The 25,410-nt window shown below is 38.3% G+C and overlaps 1 protein-coding gene across 3 annotated transcripts in view; it reads left to right on the forward strand.

Annotated features, from left to right (window-relative positions):
• Positions 1-25,410, forward strand: part of PDE4D (phosphodiesterase 4D) — a 350,846-nt gene that overhangs the window by 255,388 nt on the left and 70,048 nt on the right. For all 3 annotated transcript variants that reach the window (XM_062512604.1, XM_062512605.1, XM_062512606.1), the window contains exons 3-5: positions 9,451-9,487; positions 11,620-11,693; positions 12,470-12,519. In XM_062512604.1, the coding sequence (XP_062368588.1) occupies positions 9,451-9,487; positions 11,620-11,693; positions 12,470-12,519 (161 nt within the window). The remainder of the gene's footprint in view (positions 1-9,450; positions 9,488-11,619; positions 11,694-12,469; positions 12,520-25,410) is intronic.

Here is a 25,410-nt window from a genome sequence, read left to right on the forward strand (position 1 = left end):
GACTCTAGGGAACTGCAGGGCCACTGCTGTGATGATCTGCTAAATGGCCAACATGCATCCATTCCCTGAGCTGGACAACCTACTGCTACTCTGTCTGTAACTTCTGAACACAGCAGCATCAAGAGGATGAAGTTTACTCTAGGACATTTTCCCTATAACTACTATTACAGAAGAAATATTTTCTCATTATCTAAGAATCTAAAGCAACTTATTATTTTCTTTCTAAGACAGTAAGACCTGGTTTTATTTGTCAAATATTGTGATTATGAGTCTTAACTTATGGGGAAAACCCCCACCTTTTTCATGAAAGGTGCTAGCCAGGATTCTGGGACAGCAGACAAGACATGCATTTACTGAGAGGAGTAATTGAAATTCAGTTTAACAAATTAGAAATAATTGTCTTTTCTCTAGAAAAATTGCAACTGAAATACCTTTTGATGTATCATATTATTTTCTAGGAATCTCTGATATTATTGTATCATGTACTGATATTATTGTATCATGTACTATTGGCTGAAAATGGACAGTTAAACTTCAAAGTCCAGCCTGCTCTAAAAAGATCTTTTAAGAATAATTTTCTATGTGTGACTGTGTTTAGAAACAATCTTTAATTAAAAAATACATTAAATTTGTTGAGACCTTTTTTGTTCATGGAAAGAAATGCACCTACATCACTTTTGGAAAAACAGGCAAATATTTTGCTTCATTTTATTTTGCTTTTTTTTGTTTTTAAGATCCTTAGATGAAGTTCCAGGTTGCAGCTTAAATTAAACTAAGAGATATTCAAGCAATTTACATGTTTTTTCGAGTTATACACAAAAAAATAAATTGGAAAAAAAGAGATTACTCTGTTATTTCTGGTTGTTTGACACATTTTACAGATGGAATTTAAAACAAAGAAATCAATTTAGCATGCGACTAGCCTGAAGTTGAATAAGAAATTTGCATTAAATTTGTTGATCAGGAAGTGAGTTATGTTGGAAAACAAAAAGAAATCATTTTTACATTGAGAAGATTTTTAATCTACTTTTTATTCAGGGGAGAATTTTTGATGATGAAATGTAAATTTATTGTATTTACTTTCAATCAATACAGAATCACGATTGGTTTTGTGTGAGATTGCTAAAAACTTAAAATTTTCCAAACATAGCTCTCAGTTGTTAAACACATCACTTCCCCTTTAAACTCTTTTAATGTTCTAGGCTTTTTTTCTTTTCTCCTCTGGAAATAACCAATGTTTGAAGGAAAATAACAAGTTACTACTGAAGCTACAACAAAACCAGACTGAATTCCTACATCTTTTCAGTCACAGGTGGCATGTTCTTAAAAATATGGTACCAAAACCAATTCTTAGCTGGGATTTCAGGTACATCACTACTCCCTGGGCTTGCAGCAATGATCTGCAGTGGAGGGGAGGGTGGACTTGTGCATTTTGTATGGCTGCAATACTGAAGGATGGGAGCAGTGTTAAGAAAGACAACTTTGTAGAAAGGCACTTGAATGTTTCGGGAGGAATTCTTTTGGACTGTTTTTCTAGCTCAGTGACCACTTAAGTGCACAGGTCAAATTTATTTCAAAACTCAGAAGAACGTTAGCTGTCAGTCCACCCTTCAAGGCACAAACTGAACATTCTGAATCCTTTTAATGACACTAATGCTCAGTTGTAGAGTTCAATCCCTGAAAGTTTACATTCTGATGGTTTTTTCTTGTTTTTCTTGACGTCAGCTTGTTTCTTCTTACATACATGTAGAGATTTTTGTGTGCTGTTAAGGGACCATTTTTTTTAATAAAGCTTGAAACCCTCTGTGGCTGGCTGATACCTAGCTCTCTCAGGCTGGGTTGTATTGCATGAGTGCCTTGTTCTCAGCATCTCTGGTATTTCTTTTAAAGAGTGAATCTTTCAGCCTGCATGAGTAGGAGGCTCACATAGAAAGTCACATGGTCTTATTCTTCAGAAGTAACACATCCATATCAGTTTTAAACACTTAAACATGTGGGACAGGGACAAGCAAGCAACCAAAAGCTGATGATTAAAAGTAGTTCCAGGCCACACATTTTATTTTCATTTGCAACAAGGTAAGTGTTTATGTGTGTCAGCTAATACAATCAAAACTCCCTAATAGTAACTCATTAAATGAAACTAACTTGATTGCTTCCAGTCATGTATGCATACCCAGTCACTAATTTTCTTGAACCTGAGAGGAAAACAGAACTTCTCGGTATTCTCTGATACCTGTTAATTTTTCAGCCTTAATATAGCTAAATGATGATTTTGGTTATATGAACAGTCCTACAGTGGCACTGCTCAATTGTCCTGGGCTCCTCTGATTGAGACCAGTGTTTTTCTCATTCAAAATCCTATCTTCTCTGGCTTAATCCAGCCTCTCCTTCAACACACAAGACAAAGACCCATGCTGCTGTAGCTTCTTTTCCCTTGCCATGGCCTCAGTGATCCCCATGCAGACTACCTTCTAATTTCAGAAGGAAAACCACCTGCAGCAGTGAAACACTCTGGCAAGGCAATCCTCTGTTTCCCTTCAGGACTGAGTAATTCTGTTATATTTAATAGAAACCTGCTACTCAACTGGCCACCATTGTCCTGTAGTCTATATGGTCTGTTACATAAATTAAATCAGTGAAGCTTGGTGGATGACTAGGGGAATATGATACAAATGATTTCTTGAGTTGTCTGTGGGTTTTTTTTATGTTGCACAAATCATGCTGGCATGGATGGTCCTATTTCACTACCTATGTGATTTCCTCAGGCAGATTACACAAGTCAGATGTGTGAATGCAGTGTCTTTGGAAAGGGTTTAGGCTTCTGAACAAAGTAGCTGGGACTAACATAAGAGGTCCTGGTGGTCCTCAAATTCTTCCAAAGGTGTTAGGAGATTTTCTTGGTAGATCGAAGAAGCCAAGTACTGTTCCAACAGCACACTGTATAGGATGGGAAAAAAATAGTAATACTTCCTGGTTTATTTGAGATAGGCAATTCTGATGCCAGCTCACCCAGCAATCCAGAATGAAGCTTCTGGATTTGATGAGTCTTGGCTCAGATCAATTTCCCTGAGACCTAAAATAGCCCTTGTCATCCAGCAAAATCTTTTGTTATTTAAATCTGGTCAAAAGCAGAGGCACTGTGGAAAGGAGCTATTGATGCACAGTGAGTTGCACACATAGCCAGATAGTACATACCTGGTAGTGCCTGGACTAAACCTCAAATTACTGATTAAGCATTGTTCCTTTCCAGTTCCTTAGTCTGTAACAGACATGGCTCTTTAGTCTTTCCAAGTCTTGAGAGAGTCTCTCACTTTGGGTGCTAATGCAGTTCAGCTTGAATTTAGATTGCAGTTTGGGTAACCTAACACTGACTGTACTGTTACTGAATGTAACAGGGTCGATTCCAAGAATTCAAAGGCTTCTTTCAAACCTAATCAAGAGTATCTTCAGGACCTGAGATGCTACAAAGGTGACATGAAAAATTGAAGTATTTTTCTTATATAAATATAAGTTGTGTCTAGAAGACTTCAGATATTTTAGTACATAACATATGTGTGCTAGCCAAATGCAGCAGCAATCCACATTTGATTTTTGGATCTCTGATTATAAGGCAGACAGTAATTGTTTTCCTCATCAACATCATAGTGGTGTAACTTGTAATTTCGTAACTTGTGCTCCCTATGAAGTCAATTGGGGTCTTTGGAAAGACTTATATTTGAAGTTTTTACTAGTGATTTTTATCCTGGAGAATGTTTTTCTCCCTTTAGTCTGTCTTTCTAAATCTCATTTGCTTAGTTAGACGCTTCAAGGAAAATTACTATAACCAGCATTTCTTTTGGCTGGCATAATGGACTCTCAGGTGCTGTGAGTTTTCTGAGCCAATCCTTCTTCATCTGGTTAAGCTCAATTAAATTAACTGTACTGAACTCCCAATATTACAGCAATACTTTTTTACTAATTAGGCCTAGCTGTGTTGCTGAATTAGACAGATGTATCAGGAGGACATAACTGCACAGTGTTGTAGAAAATTGTGGTGTTCTGAAACACTCAGACAATAGTTGATGAGAGTCTACATCATTCAGGGTCTAATTTCTGTGGTTTCAAGTAGCTCAATTTTAACAATTCTCTTACGTACATGTTCGCAGAAATAAATAAATGCTCTGGGAAAAACAACCCCTTCCTCTTAGCTCATGGCTACAATACCGGTTTTAATTGCTTGTTCTCTCAGCCCTAAATCCCAGCCTGCTGTCAGTGTCACAGTCCCTATACCCTGCCTGAGATGTCTCATCATCTCTCAGATTATGTTTACCCTTTCAAAGACATGCAAATCACCAATAACCCACTGGCTATCTAGAAAAAGCTGTAACCCCATTTCAAAATGTGAGCACAGCACTAAGAGCTGTGACTTACACTCATTTAGTCTTGACTATTTGAGCAAGGCCTAAGCTATCTCAGGGCTAGAAATTTTTTCTGTCTTTAAAAATTGAGATGACATGACCTAAACACTGTTCTTGCAGAATAAGCTGACTTGGAGTGCTGTGATTTCTGACTTCAGAAAATCAATTTTGCAAACCAACATGTTTGTGTTTTCCAAATGCAGATGATGATGATAAAGATCAAGCTGTATAGAGCAGGCAGCCACTGCTGCTCACTGTCCTCAAAGCACAAGTTCTGATGGCTAGTACCATTAAATGATGTTTCCATTGCACTATCAGGGTGCAATGTAGAACCATCTTTCATTGCTGCTAAAATGTAAAACTGAGCAATGTGATTACTTCAGCATACCTAATTCATATGTTTTGTTTGTGCGTGGTTGGTTTCAACTATGAAATGTTATTGGGACAGCAAAGAAAATCCTGGCAGTTAGGGTACTCTACCAGCTTATTCTCTGTCTTTCATTTGTGGTTTTGTATATCGTGTAATCACGTTCCAGCATATATGCAAACAAAACACAAATGTCTCATCTAAGCTGAGACATGCTATGGGGCAGTAAGTCTGATTCCACCTTGTATGCAGAAATGAGTGGATGCTATATTTAATCCAAACCTAGATGTTTACACGGCAACAGGCAGATGCTTTGTATTTTGTGACAAAACATAGAAGATTTCCTTAGTGTTCATCTTCTTTCTTCTTTTTTATATTGTGTATAGACAGTATGGATGATTTAAAAATGGAGTAAAATCATTTGACAGTGTTCATAAATTCATGACAGCTCTTGATGTGGAGCTTCATTTGGGGATTCCATACAGCCACTCTCCTCTTGGGCTTTTCTATTCAGTTGGCAGCTTTATTCTTTCAAATGGCCTATGTCAAACATTTTAGCCAGAGAATCCAACATGGACTATGCCAGCTGGATTTAAGGCCTGCCTGATTAGCACCCTCAGCCAGTACTTCTCCTGGGGATAAAAGTAAGGTTTTGATTCAAGTGGAGGAGTGTTGCAAACCAATAAGATCATACTTGAAACTGGTACATTTGTGTCAAACTGGTGTGAATATATGTTGTATGCTTTCTCCTCTCCAAATAAGGCAGAATTCCTATTTATCCAGTTTATATTTCACAATTTCAATGCATGTCCTCAAGAATACTCAGTTAGTGTTCATGTGAAAGTTTAGAAGCACCTAGAAAGTCTTAATCTGTGTTTACTATGGCCTTTAGAAAGACAAACCTTCACTCTCCCCTAAAATCTGGGATTTCCTTCTCCTTAGTGGACATCGTGAGTTTTTTCTGACCACTGTAAAAAAGCATCCACTCTTTCTTAACTGTATCCTGATAGAGCTGCAGAATATCTCTTGAGTTACTTCTCTTATTAGATGCTATATTAAATTGTGACAGTTTAGTTATGAAATAAAGGTTATGCAGTCACCCTGTCTTATCCCTGTGTTAATCTTCCTGACTGTTTCTCTGTCTGTCCATACTTCTCTAAGCTCCTTATTAATAGGAGCTTATTAATTCTCTAAGTTCCTTATTAATTAATGACATCTTCTGTGATTGGGATAGAAGAGAAAAATTGATGCCAGTCCTGAGGAAAGGAAGTAGAACTTTTGTATTGAACATGTTCAACTAACTTCTGACACAACACAGCACTTTCATCTCTTCTTCAGGATAGGGATCAGCATAGGTTATATGGTACGAGTTTAAGTGTCAGATAGGAAATGTTAGGAAGAAAAATAAATTTGCAGAAGTCTAGGCTACACCACTTTATTGTGGCTAACAGCTGGCAATGTGTTGTATAAACTTTGGTCTGCAAAAAAAATTTGGCTTATTTTTTACGTAACAGTCATCCATATCATGTGGGCTGGTACATGTTTTAGCAATGTTCTTTGGCAGTGGAGAACTGATAATTTTAAATTCTGAGGCTACACAGAAAATATTCTGTTTTCAAACCTGTATTTCCTTTGAAAAATGAAGATGTGAACAAATGTACCAGGCATTCTAGTAAAGAGAGTCTAACATTGATGTGAACAATTTCTTCTGCCTTTAATGGCTAATACCTCTATCTATATTTAGAAGCTTGTGACATATTGTAGTATTTACATGCCCTCTTACTGCTTCTGTGTACAGATGTGTGGCACCATCCTATCTAGAATCCAGCAAGACTCACCCATCAACTTCCATGTCATCTAATAACAGGAGAACACTTATACATTGTAGTGTTTATTACCCTGCAGCACACTGTGCATCAATGGCATTTTGAATCATATGTTCTTGCTCTTCTATACAAAAATTACCACAGCTGCTTTGGACATGTCTGCTCCATTTTTGACCACTCTCACCTTGTTCAGATTTTCTGACCCAGTGTGGATTAAAGATTGCTCACCACCTTTTATGATTGCATTGCAGTTCAAGTGGTCTGGTGAGTGCTAAACTGTTTTGCTAAGCTTTGGATATCTGTACTTTCAGTATCAGATTCAGCAAAATAATGATAGTATCTGGAATTGTTGCTCTTGACACAGGGGTGATTTGAAAAGTGAAAATTAAGTCCTGGCTTGATTTCAGTACATTAAATTACTACTTAATCATGTCTCTTCTAAAGAATAACAAGCTACAGTATGATATCAGTGTTCTTCAGTGAACTGGAGTCCAGAAACAACTCAAGTAGAATTAAGTTTGAAAATGAGAAAAGTGAGATCATGTTATTTTACATAAAAGAAGAAAAAGACCTGCCAGGGCAGAAAGCCAAGAACATGTAGCTGTTGTTGGCTTTTATGAGTGCCTCAGCATCCAAGGAGTGGCAAACTGGGGCTAAATGGGAAGAAGAGGAAGTACTATCTCCAGTAATGAATCCCACAAGAGATTTTGAGGAGGACAATCTTATTTTCACATTTTTTGCCAATCTGAACTTAACTGTTAGTGACCATGTTTCAGGAGTTGTCCAGTACTTTGAGGCACTGGTGAATATTTTGTTCATTTGTGTCATATATTGGCCTTTCAGAGTGTTTGCTAATGGCAGATGCTAGAAAGATCTTCATGTCTCCACTGTCTTATTTACAGGTAGAAACAACCAAATAGTTTATTCTTTGTCCAGTGCTGCTGCTACCTGTAAACACTTTCATCTTCAGAATTATGCCCTTTCATAATTTCAAAATGTGCAAATTAGACTAGATCACTAAAAAATGGTTTTATGTTTTGAGCTGCACCCCCTTCAAGTGGTAAAACAGAAGCAAAAAATAGAGCAGCTCTATGCAAATAATAAAAATATTCTTTACAAAAGATAATAAATTAAAGGACTACCGAGAAACATTTCAGCCAGCTGTCACATATCAGATAATGCCATTTCACAGAACTCAAAGACAAAGAGCATAATTTTCCTGGAAATGAAGTAGCATAGTCACACTCTCTTTCAGTGGAGAACAGGGTAAAAAAAAAAAAAAAAAAAAGAGAAAAAGAAGGCGTTTGGCTTATCTTCTGCTAAAGCCTTTGTGTAATTCATTAAGCAGCCCTTATCTAAAATTATAGTGTAGGGCATTTGCCAATGTTTTCCTGACCAAACGAAAACATGAAGAGGTACTAAACCCAGCTGGTCATTAGCTCTCCTGTTAATACACAGGGCTGATTCATGTCCATTATACCCGATTGGATTAGGCTTTCCTGAGCAATTAAAACCTCCAAGTTCCTCCCATGGAGGACCTGTTTCTTTTGGTTTGTTCAAAGAGTCCAATTTATATGCTTTCCATCCAGTCCAGACCTCTGGCTTCACCTGCAGCAACTCTCTATTCCAACCACTCCTGCAAAAACTGTGATCAAAGTGCAGATTTCTTCCACTGGGTGTTTAAAAATGCATTCTTTTATTACAAAAAGAATAGAAGAGATGATAATAAAAATGGTTGCACAGTTATTTAATATTCTGATGATCTTTAATATTGGGGAGTTTTCTTTAATCTGTACAGACCAATTGTTTAGTGGTACAGATTACACACACTGCTTTTTAGTTAGGTCTTTGCAGTATCTGCAAACCACTGGTATCTTGTGCACAGTATATAGATTATAAGAAGGATGTTGTAGCAGGTCAAACATAAATCACATCTTTTTCTAATTATATTTTCATGGACTTGAAATCCAATGTTCAAATCTCATATTTTGTACTTAAATAATATTAAAATAGTACCAAATCAATGGGAGTTTCTGTTAGAAGTTTCAACTTGTAATTTGTCATGATAAATTCACTGCAGGGAAGTGCAAGAAAGTTAAAAACTTATTTTGTCATTGGAAAATTTATTTTTACCTAGATTGCTGCCATATACTGGATTGGATAACTGCAAATGCCAGATTTTCCCTGTCCCTATGTGTTGACTCAATTTCCTCAATGCTGCAGGTGCTACTTTTATGTCTTCAGTCTACTTTATAGGACTGTAGTTTTTGACAGTCAAGTAGCAGTTTTCCATGCTGAAGAGAAGGAGTCCTACTTTCTCTTCCTACCTTTTGTCCTACAGCATGTTATCTGGGCACCTTGTCCATGCATCCCCCCTCATGGATGTGAGGTTGCCACAGTGACAGCACACCCTGGGTCACAGGCCCCATAACTACAGAAGTCTCAGTCAGTTTGGAAGTTTTAGTATGTTTCTATTCATCTGTGCTGTGCTGTCCAGATATCCACCTGTTCTGTCCCCACAAGCCTGGTGAAAACCCTCACTGGAGTCACTTTGGACTGTTCAGTTGCATCCTTTGGGATGACATGTCTGTAGATTAATGCCACATGGTCAGTCACCTGCCCAACCCACAGCACAGAAAGTGGCTGCTCTGTCAACCCTCCTATAGACTTCCCATAGGCAGTTGGGCAATAACTAAGTTGATACTTGCTTTTCAAACAATGTGTGGAGCAATAATAGAGTGTAATTGCAGAAGAATAAAATTGGAGTTACCTATACTACATTGTAAAACCTGATTTTATTTCTGTTAAACAGCAAATTTTTGGTGATCCCTAACTCACAGCTCTGCTTATTTTTTTTCAGACATGGAGATGACTTGATTGTGACACCATTTGCTCAGGTAGGCACAGCTTTGCCATATTTCTCACATGGCCTTGTAATTTAAAGACAAAATGGCCAAATCAGTTGTTTTCTGTTGTTGATATTGTATATGTTTGCTTGAAACAAAAAAAGTATTTCAACAGAAAGTCATAAATCTCCAGTTGTTAACTATACCTCTCTTTCTTAATGTTTTTTGATTATCGAAAAGTTGAAGTGCAACAGCATGATAAATACTATGATCTCTTTCTAAATAGCATAACAGGCAATCATGATTAAGACAAATCTCTGACTCCTGTTATTATTTTATTTTTCTAATTACAATTTCCCCAACTGAACATCTTTTATGCATTAAATACAATGAGATTTTTAGACATGAGATAAATTTTACCCAGAACACTTGTGTTTCTCTACAAAACCAGGGTTGCTTTTTCTATTCAGATTCTGGTTTATAAAATACCATGTCAAAATTCTTTATAATTCAAATAAAAGTGCCACAATTTCTCACAATAGAGTTGCCTTATAAAGCATGAAAGGTTAACATTGCTATTCCTTGAACTCATGATGATGGGTTTTACTCCAAAAGAGATGGGAATTATAGTCAAATCACTGTAATTATGAAGTCATATGTGATTGAAGGTGGATGGAAAAAAGAAAGGTTGAGTCACGCGGCAGACTCAAATAAGAATAAAGTGGCAGCTTCAGACACACTATACAGGTTGCTTTGGTAGAATAAGCTGCTGCAGAAATATTAATTTAATAGTTTATTATATATTTAATTACATTGCAAACAGATGCAATATTTATAAGATTCAAGACCTCAATATGAATTATATATAAACTTTTACTAGCAGACAAAAGGTTAAGCAAGGGCCTTTTATAAAAATACTCTGAAATCTCCACTGTACCCTGAACATGCAGATTTGATCACATATATAATTGGTTTTAATTGATGATGAATGAAAATATGTCAGTTTGCTTCCTGATTTTTTGGAAAGAAAAACGGAATGAAATTAATCCTGTTTAGTTAGCCAAACATGTTTTTTTATTATCTTAACTCATTTGGAAATTACCTCCAATAACTTGAGCACTGCCAGCCATTGCTAGCTCTTAAATACTTTCCATTACAAGCTTTCATTAATTTATTCTTTTTCTTTGGAGTCCTACTCCATTCCTTCCTCCTTTATACATTTAAGGAGCTATGAAAAGAGCACTGTGCTCTCCTCAACTCAGTTTTCTGAAACCCAGCTTCCCATTGCTGCTTTTATTTTTCTTCAGATGGGTTCACCAGGAACCCAGCCCGGTCTAGGCTGAGGAAAAAAAAAAAAGTCAACTTTTGCAAGGACGTATGAGTGACTAGTGTTGCTGCTTTCTCCCATTTCCAGCCTAGCTCAAATCAACTCATGGTTCCTTAATTTATTTTTTTTTTTTTGCATTTGTTACCCAACTGCCTTCAGAAGAGAGTGCCTATGCCACCTATAACAAGAAAACAGTCCTCTCCACTACATTCACTGTCTGCTATCTTGCATGAAATTAAGTCCAGAAAAGAAGTATTTAATCTATATTGTCTTCCCCAGTGCATAAAGGTTATAAGAGCCTGCAGACTTTTCCTTCATTCTCAGGGGATAGCTTCCTTTTTCTCTATCCTTCTGCACTAAGTCTCCAAATCAGCTGTGCCTCTCAGAGGAGACATTTTACTTTTTTAGTTTTCCTGACAGTCTAGACAATCTCCTTCCCTTTGTCCTTCGGAGTTTATGGGGACTGAACTGCAAATGAAGATTCTGTAATTATTTCTTATACATGAAGTATTAGGGTTGAATAGGCTATTATCTTCCAAACCCAAATGCTTTTATTGTTATTTTAAAGAAATAAGTAGAATTATGTAAAAACCTTTCCTCCCCTTCAAGTCAGCTTGCCTTTAAACAGATAATGAGTTGTTCATGAGGGGAACAGAAAATAGAAATAAACTACTGCCTTTGTATTACAGACATATTCTATTGTTAAATAATAGTCAAAGGTTCCAGATTAACCAGCCCAGGAAACCTTTTACAGTGGTTTTGCAACGTGCTTTCCATTTTCTTTCAGCACAGTGGAGCAGCGATAGATGTCTCACTTGTGCAGAAATTTATACTAAAACTCATTTTTCTGTTCCAGGTTCTGGCCAGCTTGCGTACAGTCCGGAATAACTTTGCTGCATTAACCAATTTACAAGACCGGGCACCCAGCAAGTGAGTGTCACGTTTTGACACTGGAATTTTTGCAGTAATACTTTTTTAATGTAAACTAAGAAGACAAATAGACGTTACAGATTTCAGTCTGTGCCATCAAACCTGCATGAAATGATGATAAGGAATATGTTTATTAATCCCCGGAAGATGTTGGTAACTGAGACAACAGCCCCCTTGCCTTCTAATTGCTTAAACCTGGAGTAGGTTTTTTAAATATATATGATTTAATGATTTAATTTATTATGATTAAGTAGTCATATGTCTAAAATTATTCAAAGATGATCATTCAGGCACAGTCTGAGTCTTGCAAATGAAACAGAGTGAGCAGGCAGCTGCAGTCACTGAGATCTGAACCTAGAACTCCACTCATCCAAGGTAGTAGGTAGATACCCTACCTATCCACAGTAGTTCATAATTGTAAATTAGGCATTATAAATATGATCTCTCTTTGTGCATGTTGCAGCACCACAGTTAACACTAATGTTAGTTACACTGGCAAATACAGTGAAGTCATTTCATCATCCAAAACATGCATCTGGAGACCTAGAAGTAATTATAATTCCAGTGAAAATAATGTCTTTGCATATGTTTATAAGTCACATTGCAAACTATGTATAAGCTCTTGATGTGATTAGGCAGGCTTTTTGTAAACCTGTAAGTTACTAAAATATTCCTGTCCTGGAGTTCCCAAATTACTTCCCAGGTTATATTGTTCAAGGATTCAGTCATCAGTGAATTTATCAGGCTTAAACCTTTTTTCATTTCCTTTTTAATAGAAGATCACCCATGTGTAGCCAACCATCTATTAACAAAGCAACTATAACAGGTAAGAATAATTTATTTATAAAAAAATCTAATTGAAAATTTATTTTATAACAATAACCATGTATTGCTTCATATCCTTATATTGCTTCATACCCTTATATCCATTTTATTAAAGAGGTTTCTATTTTTTTGAGTCACAGAGTGACTCAAATTGGTGACTTTTAGTTTTCTATACTGTTAACTTCTGACTTCTGTTTCATTATTCCAGTTTCAATTTAAGTTCTTTCCCAACTCTTTTTTTTTATATGTCAGTGTGTGATTGTGTCATGAATACGTTCATTAATAATTTTTTACAAGAAAATCTAGTAGAAAAAAATCTATTATGAGGAATCCATTAATCTTTCTTTTAGGGACATACTGACACAAAGTCTTCACTTTAAAAGTGCTTAAGCTATGAGCATAAATTTTCAAAACTGAATTTTCTGATTTTGAATTGTAAATCTTATTATTATGGCATTTTTATGAGAAAAAAAATTTACTTTTAAAGTATAGTATTATTTCTAAGGAAACGTTGACTTGAAAGCAAGAGTAGCAGTGCAAATTACATTAATATTTTGGACAATTTTTCCCCACACTATTTTTGGTTATTTTGATGACAACTTGGTCTTTGATGTCTCTATGGAAATATTCTTTATTGGACACTATTTTTTACATCATGTTAATTCAAAATTTACCCTGTATGATTTTACACATAGTTACTTTCTCTATCATGTTCTGTTAGACTGAAAGAGCATTTGTTTTTCTTCTTGATGAAAACATACAGACACTTACTAAATAACCAAATTATTATTTAAACCACAACTAGAAATGCAATTTTCCATAATTTTCAAAATGGTCCATCTTTTTAATTGAATTAAACATTTGTGTCTCTAAGAAAAAGTGGTACTTCAGCAATTTTAAGGAGCAGTGTGGCTTTTCAATGTTCAACAGTTTCTGACTTTAGGCTCTGGAATGTGTTAAGATCAATGGGTTTTTTCAGCTAACCTCTCACCTTAAAAGGACCCAGTCTTGGCAGTTCTGTACAGTTTTATTCTCCTAGGAACTCATACAGTATGAACATTTGTGTGTAGGGCTTGTCAGGGTACAAAAGGTTAAGTGTCTAAATCTATTTTATAAGCAGAAAGGCACCATGTTAATTAAATAATAGAAAGAAGATATATATGTAGACCAATTATATTAATGATCCGTTTTTAATATATTTTTAAGAGATAATTTTGGGCATTGGTTTCCAATTGCTGTTTATAAACCATTAGATTATGGATATTATATCTATTTTTGATTTTGTGATTTGTCTCAGAGCAGAAGTATGTTAACTGGAGACAGAGATACTCAAAAATAGGGTTCTTTCTTTAACTGCAAGGGACTAACTTTAGAAAATCAATAGCACAATGAAATTCATGACAATAAAAGAAAATTTTATGCAGAAGAGAAGATATGCATGCATGTGAACACTACCTTACATGGTCTCCCACAGCTATTTGTCTGAGGTCAACTTCTTTACTCCAGCAGGAGAAGCTGCTCAGACAGCAGGACCCAAGACACTCGCTGTTGGAAGATGCTGTTGCTCTTTTTAAATTCTCCCTGATCTGAAGGTTTCCATTCAGTTAATCCTCAGACTGTATATATGTCAGCCATAAATCATCTGAAATTTTAAAGTTTAGAAAGAAGGTACTACAGTCAATTAATCTATAAAATTCTTTGCCAACAAATTCAAAGGCAGCAAGAAAAGGCAAAAAATTAGTTAGGGCAATTTAATCTAATTTATTGTAGTCTGATTTCTCAGAGATGCTGCTGGAATTACTGTGCCTAAATTATGCATTGAAGTGGATAATCTGGAGCCTGTGTGCCCTGGATATAAGTGGTTGAAAGTCTTTAATAATATAACATAGATATTAAGCCACTATAAAGCTTGATAATGGCTACAGTTCATTTTAACTATTGAATAGAAATTGAGGCTGGATACTATTTTGCGTTAAAGGGTTTGCCCGTTCTTAGTTGTAAACTGGTTTTGACATTTCCATGGCAACAAATTTCATGGCATAAGTGCAGAAATATGCATAGATTTGTTCTTGGGGTATATAGAATGCTAGTAAAATATCGTAATAACAGCGCATTAAGAAGGAAGATATATTAAAAACACTTCTGCTACATTTTATGGAATAATTGAAGACCCTTTCAGATGCTACTAATTTTTTTTTGCATTCTTGTGGGGAATGTTCAAAGTGTAGCTTATAAAGATCCTTCCTACTGAGAAATCCTGCTGGTTTTGCTGCTCTCAGAATTTGTGTCCTGGAGTATCCTAAACAATACACCAGCTAGGGTAGAAGCCTCATCATATCATCCAGATGGCTCAGCTTGCAATCTCAGCAAGAACTAATTGGAAAGGTAGCAATCTGGGTGACTGGAGGGCATAGTGTCACTAAGCTGTATTGATGATAAACCAGAAAAGAGACACTTAGGATGGAGATTTTATGTTAAACTTTCTGGAAGACATGTGTTTGGGAAGATTCTCTCTGAGGAAAGGGATGATCACAGGAGGGAACTACTGCAGAAGATATGAGGGTAGCAACAAGGGAAACATGAAAAGCAATCTGGTAAAGACAACTAACTAAAAAAGCAGGAGAAAAATTCTCTCATTTGCTATTATACAAATTCACCATGAGGCATAAATTTGTGACAGGATACCTTAGCAAAAAAACAGTAAGAAACTATGACATTGAGAAGTGAAGCAGCACTGAAATCATATGTTCAAATTCTTAGAAGCAAGAGCCACCATGGTAGCCTTAAAATGTATAGTGATTTTTCAATGTAAATATGTAGAAGTTCTGATCAAAATAAAGTCTTTTCTATTCAGTATATCCACATGAATCCCTTCTGGAAAGTTTGCTGAAATAAGATAATGAATGTCAATGACATACAATGTCATGTTCATTATCAGACAGCTATGCTATAGCTATAGCTGAGTGTTCCCTTTGCAAACAAATTAGGGGGTAGGACATGGGAACATTTAATGTAATAACAGAATTTTTAGATGGCACTTTTCATACTTGCTTTAGACTCTAGGATGTAAAGATCACTTTTAACTAGTCAGTGTAAACAAGAAGAGACAAAAACTTACTTCTGTTAGAAGTATGGATATTTTCTGGTGTTTAATTTCAAACTGACCGTAATTCTCTTAACACAGCTGTGAAATGCAAATTTTGTTTTCAAAAAAATGAAACTATCTGTGACTTAAGGATTGAGCTTGCCAGTTTTATACTCCAATTCTGTCTGCACATCCAGTCCACTCTTCCAGAGTTTGCTTCTGATGATATTGTGAGAGACAATGTCAAAGGCCTTGCTGAAGTCATTGCATGAGACCTCGGGGGTACTGCATCTCGATCTGGGACCCTCAGCATAAGAAAGACTTGTATCTTCCTGACCCAGTCCAGAGGAAGCTGTGATCAGAGAGGGCTGGATCACCTCTCCTGTGAGGAGGAGTTATGTTGATAGAGTTGTGTTGCTCTGTTCAGAGAAGTGGAGGTTCTAAGGTGATCTTATTATAGCCTTCAAGTACATAAAGGGGCCTACAGGAAAGCTGAAGATGGACTCTTTACAAGGGTTTGCCATGATAGGACAAGGGGAAATGGTTTTAAGATGCAAGAGAACAGATTTACAGAAGACATTAGGAAGAAGTTCTGAGCCCTGGAACAGGTCACCCAGAGGAGTTCTGAGTGCCCCATCCCTGGAAGTGTTTGAGCAGGGACTCTGAGCAACCTGGTCTAGAGGAAGGTATTGCAAATAGATGACATTTAAAGTCTCTTCCAACCCAAACCATTTTATGATTCTCTGAATCCTATTAGTAGAGATAAAGAAACAGATTTATATTTTTAAGTCCAGGGCATATTTAGATTTAGCTTCCGTTGAAATCCCTCAATCTGATCCATGAAGTACAGTAACCAAGAAGCAATGCAGATGTCCATTGTTTTAAGTAGTTTCAGTTATCTTATTTTTGAAAAACCACTCACATTTTTTTCCAGCAAGTGTTTTAAATATAGGATTGATAATCATCAGCTTTAGTGGAGTTGAGCAGTTTTAGTTGAGTTGAACCAGGTCCCCATCATTACTGTGAAAAGCACTTTAAAGTGACCTGTATATCGTCTTCTTAAGCAATCAATATTATTTTTCGTAAATAAGACAGATTTGAAAAACAGCCATATTTACATCAGGTACTCTTTTCAGTTAATCATTAAAAGGCCTTATCTAGGTCATGATAACCAAACAGAGAGTTATCTCACTTACAGCCTTGTTAGCCACAGCACAAACAAAATAATATTGCTTTGTGAGATACAGGGCACAAATTACACTCAGACTGAAATTCATTCATATATCCTCTGATCCATAGGAAGTAAGGTATGCAGCTAATAGGTAACGCATCAGAGAGTCTGGAGTCTGCTCCCCACCCAGACTTTCACAGACACTTCCTCATCTTTGGGACTGAATAGCAGCTTTATCCCTTGCACATGCAGAGTTTGTGAGCATTTGATATTAATAAATGGAAGCCATATTTACTTGCATTCAGAAGGAATTTCTCAGTGCCATAGGTGGCACAGTATTTTCATGTGCTACAGTTAAAAAAAAAACAAAAAAAACCCAAAAAAACCAACCTGCTTAAATGAAATAAATTAGTTAACAGGTTTTCCTTTTCAGAAAGTATTGTGTCCAGTTCAGCCACATTAGTTTAGGGAAGAGGTTGTTATTCACAGGATACAGCTGTGAAGACTTGCTGAATAGTTTCTTCATATTGATTTGTAGAGTTTTAATTAATGTTGAAAAAGTTTTCTAACTGAAAGGCTTCAAATGAAATCTCTATGTAGGGCTCTTTTAGGGTCAGTGGGTTTGTAAAGCAGTGATCAACCTTCTTAAGGCAGAAGAGCAGGAAGAGGACTGACATGGTTTTGAACCAGATAACATGTTCATGTATCATCTCACTTTCAAGGAAGTGAATAAAACCAGGGTACAAAATAGAATACTCTCTATATTTGAATAGTGCTCTTCAACACTGATATCTGATAGGCAAATATGTAAGCTTTCATAAAACAGAAAGTTAAACAAAGAAGTATATGTCATAGTTTACAAGATTACTGGCAAGAATGTAATGTAATTAAAACTAACCACTTGAATCAGAAATTAGAAAATAAAAGTAAATTTTTTACAGTATGTAGATGACAACACTTTTCCCTTGCATATGAATTCAAATTTTCAACAATCTGTTTCAGCAGAAATATGTGGTGGTTATTAAAGTGCATAGAGACCAGAACACATCATAGGGCTGACCTCTGCTCGTTATCTTAATCTAGTATTTCAGGTTACTTTTTTCCTAAGACTGCAGCGTAGCAGAGCCTTGATTTTGTTAGAGACTCAACGTATTTTGGAGTTAGACTTGGGATCCATTTAAAAAGAAAACATGAGAGGCATTATCAATCTCCACATCAGTAATCTGATATGCAACTCCACATAAATCTTTGCTTCTTACTTTCAAATTGGTCTCACGTTTTGCTGCGCCAGCAAAAGTCCTTATTTCCATTTCACCCAAACTGTCCACTTCACTGGAAAGAGAGGTGGTTGACAAGTTTCATGTGCTTCTTCTCCTTTCAGCATGTGCCACTTACAGGCCCTGGTAGTGTAGCACAGCAGAGAGCTATACGTGACCCCAATCATAACAACAGCAGAACTCTTTTAAGTTGAAAAGAGTGAAATGTAGTTTGTTTTTTAGGACAGAATTGAGAAAAATCAGAAAGAAAAGTAGGACTCTTGCCTGTGTCATTATTCTCATTCCTATTACAAATGCAGTTCTTTGATGAATATAGAATGTAAAACTGAAGTAGATGTGGTTTCTGGTATGACAGTTGAATGCAGTCTGAGTGTACCTTCTTTTCACATCTTCATCCAGCTTCTGATGTTTCTGGTCAGGGATACATTTTCACCTGTCCAGTTTAAAAGATATATTTGAAAGTAGATTTTTTTTTTCTTTTAATAGATTACTGAGAAACTGGCCTATTCTATTCACTTTCCTGAGTATCCATTAAAAAATTTAGGGCTACACTGAAATCACCCATTAAAGTGCACAAGTTCTGCTTTCACCATATGCAGGTTCCTGACTAAGGAGCCTGAACACAGCAGTGAATCAGAGCGACCAGAAGCCATGATTAGACAGCCCTGGAGACAAGCTACAACAATGCCTCCCTTTTCTGCATTTTCTCTCTCTGGCTTCATGTGTTTTGCTTTACATTCTGCAAAATGTCTCATCTTCAACTGAAAGTTGTAATTCCAGCTCTTGTAGTAGGAACATCCACTTGTGCTTACTGCACTTTCTCAGGGACTAGGATTAAAAAATTCAAGAAAAAGTAATGCCTAAAATTCAGCCTTCTGCTCTCAGGTGTAAAGTTACAATATATTCAGGCAAAAAAATCTTTTTCCAGTGTTAGGTAAGTCAACTCAGAAAACGGGAGGAGTAGTGGAAGAGCCAGTAGTTCTTACTGGAGAACCTTCACTTGGAATGTTAAATATGCCAGGGTATGACTTTAAAATGTCCTAATCAAACCCAAAGCATAGTATTCAGCCATGTTTTCATAGCTCAATAACTCTTGCTTTCTGTTAATAGACTTCTAAAATGTTTGCTTTTGTCATAGTCCTTAATCAGCACACTGTCAAGAAGATTCATCTCTATCTTGAGTAGAGGGAAACTTTTTTGTACTAGGAAAGTCTTGATTTTATTCCCCTTATGATGATATTCTGCATTAATGAAGTATCTGTGGTCACATGCATGTAATTTTAGTTGTTATGAAGTATTAAAATATTTGTATTAAAATACTGTCATAAAATTGTAAATCTGATCAATTATTCCTTCTGCACACATTTAAATTAATTTCTGCAATGATATCTATATTTGAGCATTTAAAATAGATATGATGAGAGAAAAAAAATTAGGATCTATCTCTTAAATCATAGGGTATTATAATAAAAATAAAATGTTTGTTTTCTTAATTATATTGAGAAAGGTAGGATTATATACAAGTGAGTGAAGTTTGCCACTATGTAACTTACTAATATGCTAAAAAATAAGTGAATTAAATCAGGAGCATATTACAGAAGTGACTATTGGATTAGAAAGCATTAACAAATTCCCCTTGTACCAAGTAACTAATATGCTAATAGCTTACTTAGTGCACATACTCTAGGAACTATTAATTTAAGGAGTTCGAAGATGACTAGAATAAAAAGCCTAAGAAGTCTGCAATAGAAATGAAGGAGAAAATCAATCAAGAGTTTATTGGAAAGCTGAGCTATCTAAATGTTATGAGCGGGATTTGGGAAGGTCCAACAGATGACAGTAGGCAACTAATGAGAAAGAAAACAGTATTTGTTTGGGGAAGAGTCTTCAATATTGTTGTTATCACTATTTTAGATGTGGTTGGTTTTGCTATTAATATTACTGGGTTTGAACTTTTCAAAGGGAAAAAGAAAAATCAGAATTTTGTGTAGGTTCATTCTTTTAAATTGGATTTCAGCTAATACAAGCAATAGCAAATTATACCTGACCCCCAAACTGTGTTTAGTATTCTACCCTTTCTCTGCCCTTTCTGTTTCCTAAACAGAAAGGGTTCTGTATGTGTGATCAATTTAGCATTTCAGCTGCAGAAATATGTTTTTTCTCTAGTGGCTTCCTCGTTTTTTTTTCTTTTTTTTTTTTGGTGGATTTTGGCGTGAATCGCAAAACATTTTTTGCATATCAGATATAAGATAAAGAGAATTTGAATTGCATCAAATTTCATATCATGAATCTCATATGTTTGTTTGAATCTCGTAATTCCTCATTCAATCTCCAACTCTGAAAACCTGTCGCATAAAGGAGGTGAGCAGAGAAGCATTAGTCCTACAGCAACATATGTTTTTGCAGTTCAAGGTGGCATTTTCAAACAGCAAGCAGCTGACATAGTTACTATGCATATGTCGTTTACGTGGGGAAATAACAGTCAGGTGGTTAAGCCACATAGTTTTTCACATGCTTCTGCTGCTTGGAAAGGTATGTAAGCATGTTACCTATCAGCTATAGATATTCACTCTATGATATTGTGAAACCAAAATCTGTTTGCCTTGCTTTTGCTGATTATCATGCTTTGCTGAGTTGTCCTGGTTTAGGGCACATTTGGGAGGAAACCTCTGAATGGGGTCCCTCTGAGAAACAGATTCAAGCAGTCCCTCCTGCAACTGGTTAGGGGAAAAACATTTCCTCAGAGAGAAGCAGAAGAAAGCCCCCTGTTTATTTAACAGGCAAAGCAATCTCCAGCACAAAAATGAACAAAACTAAACAGTAAAACCTCTCACCCCTCTGAAGAGATGACAAATTCAGCAGAGTCCCTTCTGTGGGTGGCAGCCTGGCTCACTCAGGTTGTTCTCTGTGAAAATTTATATCCCGGGTCTTTCCTGTTCCCTGGCTACCTCTGGACCTCTGCAAGAGGGGTAATTTCACATGGACAAAGTTAAAAGATAAGGAGGCTCCTCTTCCCATGACCACAGTCCTGCTTTATTTGCTAAACAGCTCCGGGGGAAAAGAGAGTGAAAAAAGGATGGTGGGGAATTTTAAACTCGGGGTAGGGGAGGAGGGAAATAGAGCCACAAAAAATGGGGCACAACTGAAGGGGATAGACGAGGGGAGGACTCAATCAACACCACAAACCAAGGGGAGTACAGAACAAACAATTCACTGCAATACAGTAACCCTAAACCCTGTAAACAGAACGAGCTACTTCATGCAATACAATAGTTCTCAGTCCCTCCAGAGCTGGGAAATGTCACAGCCCAGGCCAGGCCTGGTGGGACACAGCTGTGAGCTCCTGGTACTCCTCTGGGTTTTCAGCAACAATTCCAAGAAAAAGGAAAGAAAATCCACAGTCCAGGGAACTTCTTTGCCTCAGCCAGCCAGAAAACTAACCAAGAGCAAAGGAGAGCTCTCTCCTGCTGTCCACTGCAGACAGCACAGTCTGTGTGAAGGATGTGGGGGAGCAAGTGCAGTCTCTGATAACAAACTCTGCACCTCTTCTCTCCCTCTTCACTGCTGGAACCAGTCTTAAATCTTCAGAATTCAATATTCAACACCAACAGAACAGATGATTGGGGATACAAGCATCATAAAGTCACCCCAAGACATTCCATATTTTATGCCCATATTATCAGCTTACTACCATTTCTGATGTATATTCTAATTACATAAATACATACATTATACACACATACACACATACACACATACACATATACATATACATATACATATACATATACATATACATATACATATACATATACTTATACATAGACATACACATAGACATACACATACACATACACATACACATATACGTATACGTATACGTATACATATACAGACAATGACAGTGACATCCTGAGGTACAAATCATGTTGGCCCATTGTTCTGCATTATCTACCATGTGCAACCTGGTCGCTAAGCAAAGACAATCCTACAAATGGGTTTGTCTGTACTAGAAGCCGAATTGATCCAAACTGTCTTCCCTAACAAACCTCTGGCATGCACCCCTGGGACTTTATTTCCATCTACTCTATGCAAGTCTCAGACTGGGCAGGGCCTGCTCCATTGGTGGAACCTCAGGTGTTCACTAACCATGTGGCTTTTGTTAAATGCTGCTTCCAATTCTTGAAAGATCCCCCACCCAATGCTTTCAAGGTGGTTTATAACTGTCCATTGTACCTCTCCATTTTGCCTGCAGCTGGTGCGTGATAAGGAATGTGGTACACCCACTCGATGCCGTGTTCTCTGGCCCAGGTGTTTATGAGGCTGTTCTTGAAATGAGTCCCATTGTCTGACTCAATTCTCTCAGGGGTACCATGTCTCCAAAGGACTTGTTTTTCCAGGCCCAGGATGGTGTTGTGGGCAGTGGCATGAGGCACAGGGTAGGTCTCCAACCATCCAGTGGTGGCTTCCACCATGGTCAGCACGTAGCGCTTGCCTTGGCGTGTCTGAGGCAGTGTGATGTAGTCAATCTGCCGGGCCTCCCCATACTTATATTTGGACCACCGCCCCCCATACCAGAGGGGCTTCACTCGCTTGGCTTGCTTGATGGCAGCACACGTCTCACAGTCATGGATAACCTGGGAAATACTGTCCATGGTGAGATCCACCCCTCGGTCTCGTGCCCACTTATAGGTAGCATCTCTGCCTTGCTGACCTGAGGCATCGTGGGCCCATCGAGCCAGGAACAACTCTCCTTTGTGTTGCCAGTCTAAGTCTATCTGTGACACCTCTATCCTTGCAGCCTGATCTACTTGCTCATTGTGTTGGTGCTCCTCATTAGCCCGACTCTTGGGGACATGGGCATCTACATGACGGACCTTTACGGGTAGCTTCTCTACCTGACTGGCAAGGTCTTTCTACTCATCAGCAGCCCAGATTGGTTTTCCCCTACGTTGCCAGTTAGCTTTTTTCCATCTTTCCAGCCAGCCCCACAGAGCATTGGCTACCATCCATGAATCAGTGTAAAGGTAAAGCTTTGGCCACTTCTCTCTTTCAGCAATGTCCAGGGCCAGCTGAACGGCTTTGAGTTCAGCAAGTTGACTTGATCCACCTTCTCCTTCAGTAGCTTGTGCAACCTGTCGTGTGGGGCTCCATACGGCTGCTTTCCACTTCCGGTTCATCCCCACGATGCGACAGGAACCGTCAGTGAAAAGAGCGTAGCGAGTTTCATCTGCTGGCAGTTGGTTGTATGGCAGGGATTCATCAGCCCAGATCACTTGTTTTTGTTTCTCTTCATCAGTGACACCAAAGTTTTCACCTTCAAGCTAATTTGTAATTATTTCCAAAATCCCAGGGCAATTCAATTTTTCAGTACAGCCATGCTGCGTGATGAGGGCAATCCAGTTGGTGGGTAGAGAGGACCTTCCCTTTAAACATCCACCCCAGCACTGGTAGTCGGGGTGCCAGGAGTAGTTTTATTTCCATGTCAATCACCTCTGAGGCAGCTTGAACTCCTTCATAAGCAGCCAAGATCTCCTTCTCTGTTGGGGTGTAGTTGGCTTCAGACCCTCTGTAACTTCAGCTCCAGAATCCCAGAGGTCGGCCTCGGGTCTCACCAGGTACCTTCTGCCAAAGGCTCCAGGACAAGCCCTTGTTCCCGGCTGCAGAGTAGAGCACATTCTTCACCTCTGGTCCCGTCCTGACTGGGCCGAGGGCTACAGCATGAGCGATCTCCTGCTTGATCTGGGCAAAGGCTTGCTGCTGCTCAGGGCCCCAGTGGAATTCGTTCTTCTTCCGGGTGACCAGGTAGAGAGGGCTCACGATCTGGCTGAACTCAGGAATGTGCATTCTCCAAAAGCCTATGGCACCTAGGAAAGCTTGTGTTTCCTTCTTGTTGGTTGGTGGAGACATCGCGGTGATCTTATTGATGGCCTCAGTGGGGATTTGGCGCCGCCCGTCTTGCCACTTTACTCCCAGGAACTGGATCTCTCGGGCAGGACCTTTGACTTTGCTCCTCTTGATGGCAAAACCGGCTCCCAGCAGAATCTGGATGATCTTCTCTCCTTTCTCAAATACTTCCATTGCCGTGTTCCCCCACACAATGATGTCATCAATGTATTGCAGATGTTCTGGAGCTTCACCCTTTTCCAGTGCAGCCTGGATCTGTCCATGGCAGATGGTGGGGCTGTGTTTCCACCCCTGGGGCAGTCGGTTCCAGGTGTACTGCACACCCCTCCAGGTGAAAGCAAACTGAGGCCTGCACTCTGCTGCCACAGGGATGGAGAAAAATGCATTGGCAATGTCAATGGTGGCGTACCACTTTGCTGCCTTGGACTCCAGCTCGTACTGGAGTTCCAGCATGTCCGGCACGGCAGCGCTCAGCGGTGGAGTCACTTCATTCAATGCACGATAGTCCACAGTCAATCTCCATTCTCCGTCAGACTTGCTCACAGGCCAGATGGGGCTGTTGAAGGGTGAGTGGGTTTTGCTGACCACCCCTTGGCCCTCCAGCTCACGGATCATCTTGTGGATGGGGATCACGGCATCTCGATTTGTCCTGTACTGCCGGTGGTGCACTGTGGAGGTGGCAATTGGCACTTGCTGCTCCTTCACCTTCAGGAGTCCCACTACAGATGGGTTCTCTGACAGTCCAAGCAAGGTGTTCAATTGCTTAATGTTTTCTGCCTCTACAGCAGCTATTCCAAAAGCCCACCTGAGTCCCTTTAGGTCTCTGAAATACCCATTTTGGAGGAAGTCTATGCCCAAAATGTGTGGGGCCTCTAGGCCAGTCACAATTAGATGTTTCTTCCACTCCTTCCCAGTCAGGCTCACCTCAGCTTCCACCAAAGTAGAATCCTGTGATCCCCCTGTCAAGCCGGCAATAGAAACAGATTCTGTCCCCACATATCTTGATGGGATTAGTGTGCACTGCAAACCAGTGTCGACCAAAGCCTCATATTTTTGTGGTTCAGATGTGCCAGGCCAATGAATCCACATGGTCCAAAACACATGGTTTTCCTGAGCCTCTACCTCAGTGTCAGTCAATCCCCTGTCTGAAGCCCACAGATTCATGGCTATCACATTAAAGCTGATTTACCTATGATCAGATCCCTAGCATCAGTAGCAACACAGCTTTAAATAAAAGTTATCACATATATAAAGTCCATACTAGCCGCTTTCCTTTTCACAAGACTGCTTCTAGAAGTTCTCAAAATTGTCTCTGTGTTGTGTCTGGCTGTGTTGCTGGAGGATGGACTGTTACCAGCTGTTAGTCAGGATCAACAACAAAGGCTTTGTTAATACTGGCACAGTAAACTAAAGCATGAACTGTTTCATAGAAAAGGTTGTTTCCTACATCTA

Source organism: Cinclus cinclus, chromosome Z (genome assembly GCF_963662255.1).
Source record: "Cinclus cinclus chromosome Z, bCinCin1.1, whole genome shotgun sequence".
In the NCBI taxonomy this organism is placed as follows: domain Eukaryota; kingdom Metazoa; phylum Chordata; class Aves; order Passeriformes; family Cinclidae; genus Cinclus; species Cinclus cinclus.